The following is a 13,223-nucleotide window of genomic DNA, read 5'->3' on the forward strand; positions in this document are numbered from 1 at the left end:
GGCATTCGCCCCTATCGCAAAGCTAAATTCTATAAGAGTATTATTATCCATTACAACCAATCTTCATTAGGAGATTACATCAAATAGATGTATCAAATGTTTTCTAAAACAGTATACTATAAGAGAAGGTCTACATGAAGCTACCCATGGGTTCAAGCACAAAGAAAAAATAGGATCAGTTTGCAAACTAAAAAAGGCTTTATACAGGTTAAAGCAATCTCCCGAGGTTTACTCATTTCAGCACGGTTATTGTGAATTTTGGATATCGCTAAGGACAAGTAGATCACACTCTGTTTGTCAAAGAATCAAAGAACAAAAAAACGATGTATCTTGATTGTATATGCCGATAATCACCGGAGATGATATCGACGAGATCAACAACCTAAAACAACTATTGTAATTAGAATTCAAAGTCAAGGATTTAGGAAAATTACAATATTTTCTTGGAATGAATATTGCTAGAAGCAAAGATGGCATGTTCATTTCACAAAGAAAATGTATCCTAAGACCTCCTACAAGAGACAGGTAAGCTTGGTTGTCGACCAGCAACTACTCCAATGGAAAAGAATCGGACGCAAAAGTTGATCGAAGAAGACCCTCCAACAAACAGAGAAAGATACCAATGAGTAGTGTGAAAACTGATCTATCTATCACTAGCTAGGCCAAACATTGTTAGCCAAGTAAGTTGATTCATGCATGCTCCAACTATTCGCCATCACAATGCAGTTGATCAAATTCTTAGATATCTGAAGGGAACACCTGAAAAGGGAATGCTCTATAAAAAAAAGCGGGAAACTAAAGATTAAGGGATTTGTTAATGCAAATTGGTCGGATAGCAAATCAACAAGGTATTGTACAAAGTTTTGGGGAAACGTGGTCACTTGAAGAAGCAAAAAGCAATCAGTGACGTCAAAAAGTAATGTTGAAGCAAAGTATCGAACTATTGCACAAGGACTTTGTGAGTTAATATGGTTAGACATATTACTAATGGAATTGAAAGTTGAGGCTAATGGTCAATTACACCTGTACAGTGATAGCCAACAAGTGATTGCAAATGTCCATAATCCTATAAAGCATCATCATATGAAACATGTTCGTATTGATAGGAATTTCATCAAGTCGGAGATTGAAACTGGAAAGATAAAACTCTCATATGTTCCTTCAACCAATCAAGAAGCTGAGATTCTTACAAAACCATTACGGAGAATAAGTTTTGATTCAAATGTATCCAAGTTGGGAATGATTGATATACATTCACCAAAATTATCTTTGTGATTGTCATTATTTTAGATGTATTTTTAGCTCTTAATTATGTAATTAGAGTAGATTATCTCTTTCCTTGTTTAGGCTATTTATTCCCTGTATGTGAACTGTTGTGATGTATATAAGAAAAACACAACTGAAAAACGTTTTCACCCTTTTTTTCACAGAATATTAAAAGTAATCTTTACCTTGAATAACCAAACACCTAAAGTTCTAGCAAAAAGAGTAAAGAAATAATTAAACATCAGGTCAAGAAAAAGTGTAGATAATTTATAAAACAACCGAAGAAGAAAAAGTAAATACACCATAATAGAGCAACACGAATTGCTCAAAGCCTCCATGTAGATTCATCATCATCAGGATAATCAACAATCTCAAGACCATTTGTGGAATCTGGTTCCTTATAAACGAAGTCATCATCATGGCCTGAACAACTCTTTATTGCATCTATTCTCTTTGGAGAATTGATGCTATCACTTTCACCATTGATGCTGATGTGTTGGTTTATATTGGAATTATAGTACTCATTGAGGGTAATCTCAATGGTCACCAGTACTCTATCCCCATACTTGCTTACTTTTGCCCTGTGTTAGGTTACCATTGTTATTATCCACCAAAAATGTTAGTTTCTTTTTGACATAATGAACTAAATAGAAAAAGTCAAGGACTCCATTAAGTTATTACTTTTCTTTTCTACAATAATTGTAGAAAAGACAGAGCACTACTTACTTGCCAATGCCATTAATCTCAAGAAGCTCTTCTTTAGTTCTAGGGACCCTTCTGCTGATACTTTGCAACGTAGCATTCCTAGACCATGAAGAAAAAAAAAAAACCTTATCATCAAAAAAAAAAAGATATTTCAAAATTGGATATTGATTTCAATAAAATAAATTTTGGATACAAATCCATAGCAACTCACCCAAAAATATGATATGCCATCACCCCTTCCCCTGCCTCCTTAACAAGAAGAGTTCGAAGCTCTCGCAAAGCACCATACAATTTAGTTGAAAGATTCTACAACAAAAGGGAAATATAATTGTTAAGTTTTGCTTTAATTAAACATCATGTTACACAACACAAAAGCTGCATTATCTATAAACCCTAAAATTAAGAGTATACCGAGTCTACTTCTGGTTGAGATTGAACAGGAGTATCTAATCTTGATGGAGTTTGTTTTGATGATGTTAAGAAGCCCTTTGCTGGAGTAGTAGTCGTAGACTTGGATACTTTAACAACGGATGGAAACCTACAAGTAGCATAATATCCTGAAAGTAAACCAATCCCAAAAACAAAAAATAAAAAATAGAAAATGTATTTACCTTAACATTATGGTCTCCCGACCTTCAAGTAAATTGCACGCTTTCTTTTCATTTACCTAAACACAATTAAAATCAAAAAACTTACATACTATCCAATTATCGATAAATTTGAAAAACAGAGTAATGAAAAATGAAAAACCATACTTTTAAAATTGATGAAACAGATCCATAGAGATCGCTTTTCTTAATATCCTCTAAAAGGATCTCCTCGATAACAAGATGACGTAGCACACGTGATGCTTCTCCTTTTGCTACATTTTTTCCAGCTCCATGTAACCTTAAGGTATCGTGTTGATTCTTCTTGACCTAAATTTTGATATTTGTCAAAGTGACAATGTTGCAGATTATAAAACGAATAAATTATGAAAACAGAAAGAATGAATTACAATTTGGTTCATGGAACCCTTGTAGACTTCCAAGATATAAGTTCCTGAGAACTCTTGTCGGACTGATTTCACTAATTCAACCTGCAAATTAACAAAGTAATTTCAGCAAATAGTCATACAACGAACGCCATGTTAGAAAAATAGATTTTATAAAATCATAACCAGATGTTTTGCTATTTGCGTAACATCTTTGTCTACGAGAGTATGCGTCTTCGAACAGTTATCACATGTTTTCTTGCAGCTTAAAGGATCGAATTTTTCTCCAAAATGAACAAGTTGTAGAAAACGTCGACAATCAACTTCGTTCTCACAGTAACTGACCTGAGTAAAATAACAAGTGGTTTTATTCTATAGATTTCGATACTCTTTGTTTGTATGAATTATGATGATATGATCATATCAATTATCAAAGTCGATAAAAGAAATATCAGAATTAATTACCATGCGCAAAAGGTTCTCTGTATTTGTTTCCAGTACTCTTCCAGAATTTAAAGTACTTGAACGAGATGCAAAAGAACTCTGTTCTATGGATCCATGACTAAGCATATGTTTGACCCGAATCTTCACAACAGTTTAAAAGATATTTGAGAAAATGAAAATGAGGGAAAGTTTATTCTTTCTTTATGCATTAAGTATAAAAAAGAAACAACAAATTGATAATGACTTACATAATCACTATAACTATAATACAGTATGCAAGAAGAATGTTGTCCATCTCTACCTGCACGCCCACATTCCTACAACAAAGTGTTCCATGAGAAGCAAGAAATAGCAATTGAATTGTACTTTGAAAAGTCTACAAGTTATAAAAAAAATATCATCTAAAATACATAGATTTTTTAAAGTAGAATGTGATCACAAAAGGTACCTGATGGTAGCCTTCAATGGATTTAGGAAGAGAATGATGAATGACAAATCGAACATCCGGTTTATTTATACCTGAAATAATCATGTTGTATAAAACTATAACATTATTTTTAATTACTTTTAAAGCAAAGACTAGATCACATTTCATAAATCATACCCATTCCAAATGCCACAGTTGCACATATTATATTAACCTCATCTTTACTCCACATCTTTTGAATAGATGCACGTTCATCTGGATCCATACTAGCATGGTAAAATGCAGCTTTGTGCCCAAATTCCTGAAAGAAAAGCAACACCATAAACCCTAAAAATCACAAGTGGCTTACTTCATCAATAAACAATAAAGAAAGACAACAGAACAAAAAAGAAGAAACCTGCAACTTTTTAGCAACTTTCTCACAGTCCATCCTTGAAAGACAATAAATGATTCCACATTCATCAAAATGATTCTCCTTAATGAACTTGTCAATATCCTCCATACATTTTTTCGTTTTTGGTATAACTGAAAACCTGAAATATTGACATGTTTCCATTTTAAGTGAAAATCCCATTATAATTATATTCAAATAATACCTTAAATTTGGGCGGTTGAAACTTTGTCTGAAAATAATACAGTCAACAAGACCAAGAGCCTGCACGACATCTTCTTTGACACTGGCTGTGGCAGTAGCAGTTAATGCCAACAGGGGTATATTCGGAAACTTCTGTTTCAAAATACCTAGACTCTGTACATAGTACATAGAAACATTGTTACATAAGAACCTAGAAAAACCACAAAGTTTTGAACCAATTTGTAACATATAAAAACCTGGTAATCTGGTCTGAAATCATGTCCCCATTGGCTTACACAATGTGCTTCATCAATCACGATTCTATCTAGCAATTCTCGTGCATATAAATTCTCTAATTGTCTCAATAAAGCATCACTTCTGCACTCACATATCAAGTCACTAAAAAAGTTAGCAACATAATAAAAGAAATAGCTAAAAGAATAAAAATAAGCACTCACTTTGCTACTTTTTCTGGAGTGACATATAACAGTTTGTAACTACAATGCCCTGAGCAAAGATCTCTGAGAATGTCTTGTTGTTTGGTCCACTCCATATTTGAACTTAAATAAGCAGCAGGTATATTTGCCTTTTATTGTATCCAAACACAAGATTCGATGTTCACTATATAATAGATAAATATGAAAATGTTCATAGGTTAAGAAATACCAACATTTACATACCTGCAATAAATGCATTATTTGATCTTGGATTAGAGAAACAAGAGGTGAGATCACCAATGTGACACCTGGACATATAAGAGCAGGTAGCTGCAACAAAAGGGTGCAAGACACATTTAAACTCAACACAAAGGACATAAAAAAAAACACTTCTTTAAACCAGGCTCTTAACATTTGTGGGAAATTAATTAAATAAAGCTATAAGCATCCAAAATCATTAAAAAAAATGGCATGTAGTACCTGATATGTGAGACTTTTTCCACCTCCAGTTGGCATTAAGACAAAAACATCATTTCCACTCATTGTTGCATTAATCACTTCTCTTTGGTTGGGACGAAATGAATGATTCCCAAACACTTTCTTGTTATTAGCCTGAGAGCATAATCAGCAATGATCAAACCATTAATTATCACCATTAAATTCAAAAACATGCAAAAGTGAAAAATAAATACTAAATGACAATGCCACAAACCTCCAGCTTTTTGGTCCATGAAAAATCTTTCTTGCTCCATTTCTTGTCATCTGAACCATCAATATAATTAACTTTGACATTCTTTCGAACATACAGTTCCCTCTCCACAGGAGTTGAAAAATTGCCAAAATTACCCACTGAGGAACATGATATTGATGGTGGGTCCCATTTATTATGCATGTAAAACTGATCATCAAGTCTAACAGGATCAACCCTTGAGGTAAATGCTAATGGTGTTTGATACTTCAAATCTCTAACACTTGAATATGCAGAAAATTTTGATTTGCATCCTTCATCATCCATCAAAATAGAAGAACAATATTGTTTGAGCTGTTGGATTTGCTTTTTTAGTTGCAGCCTATAATTACATCATTCAAACATATATCAGACACCCAAAAGTACAATTTCATTATTCTTTTTTTTTTAAACAAAAATGGGGGATTACCTATCTTGACGAAGAGTCTCTAATTGATCAGAGTTCAATTCATTATCATTGTCAATGAGATCATTTGATATGGAAATAAGCATATCCTTCATATCTTGCAAATGGGTTGCAGCTTCTGGGCAAGTTCCTAGCTGAAACAATTTTGGAAGTTGCATGCCTTAAAACCATGAGTAAACAATGAGACATTTCATATAATAATGTCATATTTGTTCATATAATGTTTGAAATTACATGCCTTAAAACCATGACCACAGTCTATATCCAGTTCTGGAGGTAAACTTATGTCCTCACATGCTACAATACTATTACTTGCAGCTGGGGTGAAGGGTGGAGAATTTGAGATTGATTTCTGAATTCTGCAGGATGATTGGAAGTGTTCAGTAAGTGTTTGATCCACATCCAAATTCTGCAATTTGAAATTGATTGATGATGAGAGCAATATAATATTATTACACATATAACATGTAAATATAAACTCAACGTTTATTTTTCTTAGCATCTTTACAACATTACTCTACTAAAAGGTTATCTTATAACAATTATAAGGAATTCAGCATTTGGTTAGAATCTTGTTGATACCACAAATTACCTGAAAAGTATCCTCATCATCAATCTCCTGAAGCCCATGTATATGGCTCCAATTTTTTGCATGATTCCTGTTTATGCCACTTATATCATTTCCACAAGCACTTGTGGAATATGACTCATAACCCCCATTCTGCAATGTTTCAGCCCTTTTAGTTTCAGTGACAGAAGTGGTAACTGTTGCAGAAGGATTGAGTGTTTGATCAGGATTGCTATGTTCAACATGATTTTCATTAGAATTTTGGTCTTCCCATGTAGGTGCTGTAAATTTGTTTTTCCCATCAGAGGAACATTGTTGAGAAGCTTTTTTATCATCTTGAAAAGAAACTGAATAACCATCTTTTGCCACTTGCAGGCTTTTACCAGGTTTTATATAACTTCTAGAAGACAACTTGAGGTTGGAAAGAGCTTGCCAAGCCTGTCAGAAGTTCATATAATAAAAAAGATCCATTTTATCAGTAAATACTTAAAAAATGGAATAACTGCTGTTTTTGAAACAGTCCAAGATCATATAATGCAAGTAAAGAGAAGCTTTAACTTTACACGATGCAAGAAGGATAAAAGAACAATGAAGTAGGAAATTAAAGAAACACTAAATGCTTCCCATATTAAAAACAGGGAACTATAAATCACCATATAGTTACTCTAAGTATAGAAAAGAAATACACATGATAATACAGCATTAAAATATGTCTTACCTTTTCGACTTGTGGATTGTGTGCCTTTGTAACATTCTGAACTTTACAAGAGAATGATCTGGAACAAAGAAAAAAAAACGGTGGGATCTCAAACTTGATATGACCTTATAAGAATATTAGAGAGTACAAACAATCTTCTTAAAAAAAAAAAAAAAAAAAAACAGAGTGATTAAGGGCTTTAAAAGGAATACACTCTGTCCATAATAAATAATTCACAAAGATGAAGGATTAAAATAACCAAATTTTTAAGTTTTTATAAGCCACTTTGACAGCATGGTTTAGAGAGTTGGCATCTACTATAATTAAAAGAATACTAGATAAAAAGAGAGAGAGAGAGAGAGAGTACATAAGTAGGTAGTCAAGAAAGTAAACAACATAGCCATGGCTGAAAAACACACCTTGCAATTGCAGCCTTTGCTTCTTCAACAGAAAGTTTTTGTGTTGACAATGAGATGAGGAAGTTGGATTTCAAAATCTTATCTTGGCTCAAGTATTTAGCATGTTGAGACCAATTATGTCTCATTGCCTTGTCAAAACCTATAGAATCTCCACCACCGTTTCTGCTACTGAATATCAACCACAAAGAGTAAACAAACAAACAAAAAAAGTTAATCTTAAAGCAAAAAACAAAAGGGGAGAAAGAACTAGGGTTACTTTTCTTACTTCATGTTGTTATCCTAGGTCACTTATTGGCAAGTTCATCAATCAATGAGTAACTCCCCTGCTTGTAAATCACATCCAAAAGCAAAATTAGATAAAAATTTATGCCAATTTGGAACATCAACTGACAGCATGGACAGTAAGAACGATAAATGTATCTTAAAAATTCATATTATAAATGCAAAAACATGGATAGTGTCAACTGACAACTAGAAAAGAATTCTTCACCAGAGTCGAAAAGCCACAGATGATAAAGCTTCAAATCGTTGCCCATTTCACGTAATCCCAAAAGAGAAACTGGCTTATTAGATATCAATCCATTTGACAGTAATAGACAGGAAACGGCAACATCAGCAGATAACTTACACAATACCTTGTCTTAAATACAACCGAAGATGGATTTTATACACAATCAAAACGAAAATGGAAGTAAGAAGCTACCATTCGACATACAGAACTGATCGATGAATAGAATCTGGGGATGAACAACAGAATGGTGGCTGTGGCTGTGGCGGTGGCTGGCGGCGGCGGTTATGACGAAAGAGCGCTGTTTGAACCAGGCCCTGATTTCCCGCTTTCTTTTGTTTTCAAATTTTGATGAAAGTGAGGACCGAACACCATGGAAAGATTGAGCTACTCATTTGTTCAAAATTCAAATTTGTTTAAAAATCATTTAAAAATAACAATTTTAGATGAAAAATGCTTCACATAGCCTAAGCCCTAAAGTGTTTTATTATAAAAACTATTTCAAATATAACAAAATATATTAGACCGATCGGAGTGGGAGTGGGAGAAACCGCACATGAAGCCGGATGAAATGTTACAATGATAGTACGATGAACACAATCGTGTGCGGTAAAACCACTACACAACAGAAGTGTGTTGCACGGTTTTCTTTTTGGTTTGTGGATGTTATTAAGCTTACATTTATATTCTTTATATTTACGATTCAAAAATATCTACATCGTCACCCACTTCGCCGGACACTTTGGTGTTGAGGGAATCGACATTTAGCAGGGATGTTATGCAAACATCGTTGCTTTATCTACAAGAAAATGAAATCGAAAGCTCACGTTCAAAAATTAGAAATCCTTATTTACGGAAAAAAAAAAACCATGACCTCGGGCACAACCAACTTATGAATTACTACTTTAACATGATGAAGTTTAATCCAACAAATTCATATGTCGGTTCCGAATGAGGAAATAATTATTTCTACACATTGTTGATGACATGAAAAATCGATTTCCATATTTTTAGTAAAGGTTTGATGCAAAGGCCAGAAAGATTTATCTAAAATTCAAAAAATATATATATATATATATAGTTGTAATTCGTCCACTAGCATTTTAAATGGGACGAGACTCGTGTGATTAATATTTGAGGATGTCGGAGTAAACGACACGAGAATGTTTATACAAGTTTGCTAAATTTGTGATTATTTACTATTGTGGTCGTTATTTACTCAAACCTACAATTAGTGACATCAACAAACTGTATACGACACATGAAAACAAACATGGGTTCCCTACAGTTAAGGATGATCAAAGGTGGGTACTCGTCTAATTTTACAACCGGATTTGGCAATTCCTGTAATTTTGGAATTGGTTGCATCGGTTCCTAAAGATTCGGAACCGCCGGAATCGGTTCCGATTCCGAGTACCTAACGTTTTATTTTTAAGAAATAAAAAATTACATTATGAAAAAAATATAACTTCATGGCTTACCTTTTAAATTATAAATATTATAAAATGATGTTTAAAATCAAAAAATATATACATATCTGCGTTCTATATATCCTAAGTTACAGTTGGTTTTTAGTTTATAAGTCTATAACTATTATCATTCAATTCAATGTCATGTACATAAACAACATAAATGAAGTCCAGAAAAAATCGTCTAATTTTACAACCGGATCTGGCGAATCCTGTAATTTTGGAATTGGTTGCATCAGTTCCTAAGTATTTGGAACCGCCGAAACCGGTTCTGATTCCGAGTACCTGACGTCTTATTTTTAAGAAATAAAAAATTACATTATGAAAAAATTATAACTTCATGGCTTACCTTTTAAATTATAAATATCATAAAATGATGTTTAAAATCAAAAAATATATACATATCTGCGTTGTATATATCCTAAGTTACGGTTGGTTTTTAGTTTATAAGTCTATAACTATTATCATTCTATTCAATGTCATGTACATAAACTACATAAATGAAGTCCAAAAAAAATCGTTAACTGTGAACAAAACATAGTCGTGTAGAATATTACAAGTTATTTACTATGTTTTTAATTTTATATATTAAAATTTTAAAAATTACTTTTCTAGTGTCTTACTGTAATGTATAATGAGTATTAGTAATCAGCATCAAAGGTAGAACATAACATACAATACTATATATATATATATATATATATATATATATATATATATATATATATATATATATATATATATATATATATATATATATATATAAAACAGGTTCTGGCGGGTACCCAGCGGGTAGCGGTTCCAAAAAAATAAGAACCGGAACCGAAACCGCATAAGACGGTTCCAGTTTCGGAACCGGCAGTTTCGAGGCGGTTTCGGTTCCGAAAACAGGTACCCGATTATAATGCTCACCCCTACCTGGTGTAACATCTGAATTTCCAGGTATCATAATTTAAGTATTTACTTTTGAGTTAAGAAGGGGGACTCGATGAGTTGACGCCTAAACTCGTTGAGTAGGATCGCGACTGATGACTCAGATTAATGAATGGACTCGATAAGTCGACTCGACGAGTCCGCGTTGTTGACAGAAACCCTAAATCTTTGGGCCTGATCCCTATTTAAAGGCACTTATGGCCTTCATTTGCGGCTACCTTCCCATAAGAGAGAACCCTGGCGAGTTTGAGTGTGTAGAGTAAGAGAAAGAGCCATCTTGAGCTTTTTGGTGTGATTTTGCAAGAGAGGAGAAGAGCTACAGCAAGAAGGACAAGAGGAGGTTGTGGTTATAAGTTATTGAAGCAAAGAGCTTCATTCTGAGGTACCAAATTGAACCCTTGTCTTCCTTATTGTGTAGATTCCATTATTGGGGTTAGGGCTTGAATCATTTCATTTTTGGGGTTTTGGATGCCTTAAACCCCTCTTGCAAGTTTGTGTTATAAATTTGGACCCTTTTAGGTCCAGAGAGTCCAAATCATCCAACTTTATGTAGTCCCATTGGAGTTTTGAATCTAGGTTGTCATTTTAAGAGTTATTTCATCAAATGGGGCTTGATGTGTGGTGCATGGACATAAAGATTAAACCTTTACATGACTTTTGGGTGTTAGAAGGTCAGATCTATAGGTTAGAGAATCAGATATGACCTCAGAAAGTCAAATTAGTGTTGCCATGGAGGAAACTCGTCGAGTCCATAAGAGGACTCGATGAGTCGGATCGGGTTGCCCCGCGATTCGTGATCAATGGTAACCCGTCGAGTGAAAGGTTAACTCGACAAATCAAGTAAGGCCATAGGAGAATTCAGAGGACACGCATGGACTCGCCGAGTCACTCAAGTGCACTCAACAAGTCTGGTCAAAGTTGGACCATTGATTAAGTTGACTTCAGTTGACCTTAGGGTTGGTCAAATTGATTTAAAAATAGGTCAGGGAGGGGTAGAATAGTCTTCTACCCATTCTTAGAGAGGAGTATGTTAGGAGTGTATTGATTAGAGATGTTATCATTTTGATAGGCGGAGGCTAGATCGGGGATTCGAGCACGAGAGTTTTCTAGACATCTTACGAGGTGAGTCTTCTCACTATACATTACCTAAAGCGGTATCTATGTGTAGACCGTAAGGCCTTACGTGTTATGTGCTTACTTGAGATTATGTGTTTTGTGATTTATGTATGCTATGTGATATTAGACCGGACCGGAGGTTCCAACGAATTACGAGGCCAAAGGGTCCTCATATAGACCAGACCGGAGGGTCTAACGATTTAGACCGGACCAGAGGGTCCAACGAGCTACAGGACTGGAGGGTCCCACTGAGACACATTGACCGAAGGGTCTTATAGCCTCGAGAGGCTTATGTGTTGTATGTGGTATTTTGGGGAACTCACTAAGCATTTATGCTTACCGTGTTATGTGATATGTGTTTCAGGTACCAGCGAGGATCGCGGGAAGGCACCTACATGATTTGCACACATTGATAGAGTAATATGTGTTATGTATTTGAGATTTTGGGATATGTTTCATTGGGATAATATTTGATACACTTGAGTTTGTGGTCAGTTTATGGAATATGTTATGTTATAAAAATGAAAATTTGTTTTGAAAATTTACGTTGTTACACATGGAATGCTTGGTAGTATTGATTTGTATGCATTGGGGGTGTGCATAGTGTGGTCGATTTATGTGAGGTGATAAAAGCAATGGCATCGTATGATTCTTGGATATGACATGCATTTTTGGTTCATCGGGTGTCAACAACGACATCAATGTTCTAGACCAATTATCCATATTCAATGATATTTACATTGGAAAATCGTATGATGTATTGCTTCAAACAAATGGAACATCATATGAGTGTGGATATTACCTCATGGATGTGATATATCTCGACTTAACTACATTTGTGAAATCATTCTCATGTTCAAACGACGAAAAGAAATTCAAGTTTAAGTCTCCCAAGAATCAGTTAAAAAGCATATCGAGCGAACCTTTTGTGTTCTAAAATACATTGGCAGATACTCTCAATATTGCACGATCATTCGAGCAAAGAAAAATAAATAGCACGACGTATACATGCATCATATTGCATAATATGATTATAGAAAATGAAGGAAAAGCGATTTGACATTACAATGAAAATGTAAATTTAACAACATTCGAAGGGGTGGGTATTGGTACACTTGAATACACGGAGAATATAGGGGAAGTGTACGACCGAGTTGGACACCACAACCTTTGTGCTAATTTGGTGGGATATGTCATGTCGTCGATGATTTGTTCGACGATACATATGACGAATTGGACATGTTTGTAGATGATTCAGTTGAGGATTATGATGATGTTTGACGAATATTAGGTGTGACGTACTATAATGTCGTGCTTCAATTATGTTTTTTATGTCTTTTTTAGTATGTATTTTTTTAATTAATGAAATATTTCCTTTTAGTATTTTTATATAATTGCATTTTATTAAATCATATTTTGTTTAATTAAAAAAAAGTATGGTGAGGTTTGGTACCATTTCCTATCAGTTTTGAAGGGTGAAGGGGTGGAGGAAATGATGTAGTGCTAACGTGACAAACCAAAAGTGTATTAAAA

At 34.1% G+C, this 13,223-nt stretch overlaps 1 protein-coding gene across 10 annotated transcripts; it reads right to left on the reverse strand.

The window, feature by feature from the left end:
- Positions 1–1,474: 1,474 nt before the first annotated feature.
- Positions 1,475–8,842, reverse strand: RECQ4A (DNA helicase (RECQl4A)). 10 transcript variants are annotated; one of them, XM_078995866.1, is made up of 27 exons: positions 8,368–8,842; positions 8,155–8,223; positions 7,930–7,987; positions 7,665–7,832; positions 7,267–7,324; positions 6,573–6,986; positions 6,219–6,389; positions 5,984–6,114; positions 5,539–5,896; positions 5,307–5,438; positions 5,070–5,156; positions 4,848–4,975; positions 4,647–4,767; positions 4,412–4,563; positions 4,213–4,348; positions 3,993–4,116; positions 3,837–3,907; positions 3,637–3,705; positions 3,410–3,529; positions 3,131–3,289; positions 2,969–3,049; positions 2,727–2,888; positions 2,583–2,638; positions 2,383–2,509; positions 2,183–2,277; positions 1,993–2,070; positions 1,475–1,847 (listed from the first exon to the last, which is right to left on the reverse strand). In XM_078995866.1, the coding sequence occupies exons 3-27, from the start codon at positions 7,932–7,934 to the stop codon at positions 1,592–1,594; spliced, it is 3,459 nt and encodes a 1,152-aa protein (XP_078851992.1). In that variant the 5' UTR covers positions 7,935–7,987; positions 8,155–8,223; positions 8,368–8,842; the 3' UTR covers positions 1,475–1,591. The 10 variants fall into 10 exon arrangements, with proteins under 10 accessions (XP_078851992.1, XP_078851990.1, XP_078851999.1 ...); XM_078995864.1 differs by having other exon boundaries at positions 8,134–8,223; XM_078995873.1 differs by lacking the exon at positions 8,155–8,223 and having other exon boundaries at positions 7,665–7,829.
- Between the last annotated feature and the right edge of the window lie 4,381 nt (positions 8,843–13,223).

The sequence above is a fragment of the Lactuca saligna genome, chromosome 5 (genome assembly GCF_052625555.1).
Source record: "Lactuca saligna cultivar CGN05327 chromosome 5, ASM5262555v1, whole genome shotgun sequence".
Lineage (NCBI taxonomy): Eukaryota > Viridiplantae > Streptophyta > Magnoliopsida > Asterales > Asteraceae > Lactuca > Lactuca saligna.

Coding starts and splice junctions, on each gene's coding strand:
- RECQ4A (XM_078995867.1), bottom strand. Junction 3,908..3,992: donor AACTGTGGCATTTGGAATGG/GTATGATTTATG, acceptor TGATTATTTCAG/GTATAAATAAACCGGATGTT. Junction 3,050..3,130: donor CGCAAATAGCAAAACATCTG/GTTATGATTTTA, acceptor GTTAATTTGCAG/GTTGAATTAGTGAAATCAGT.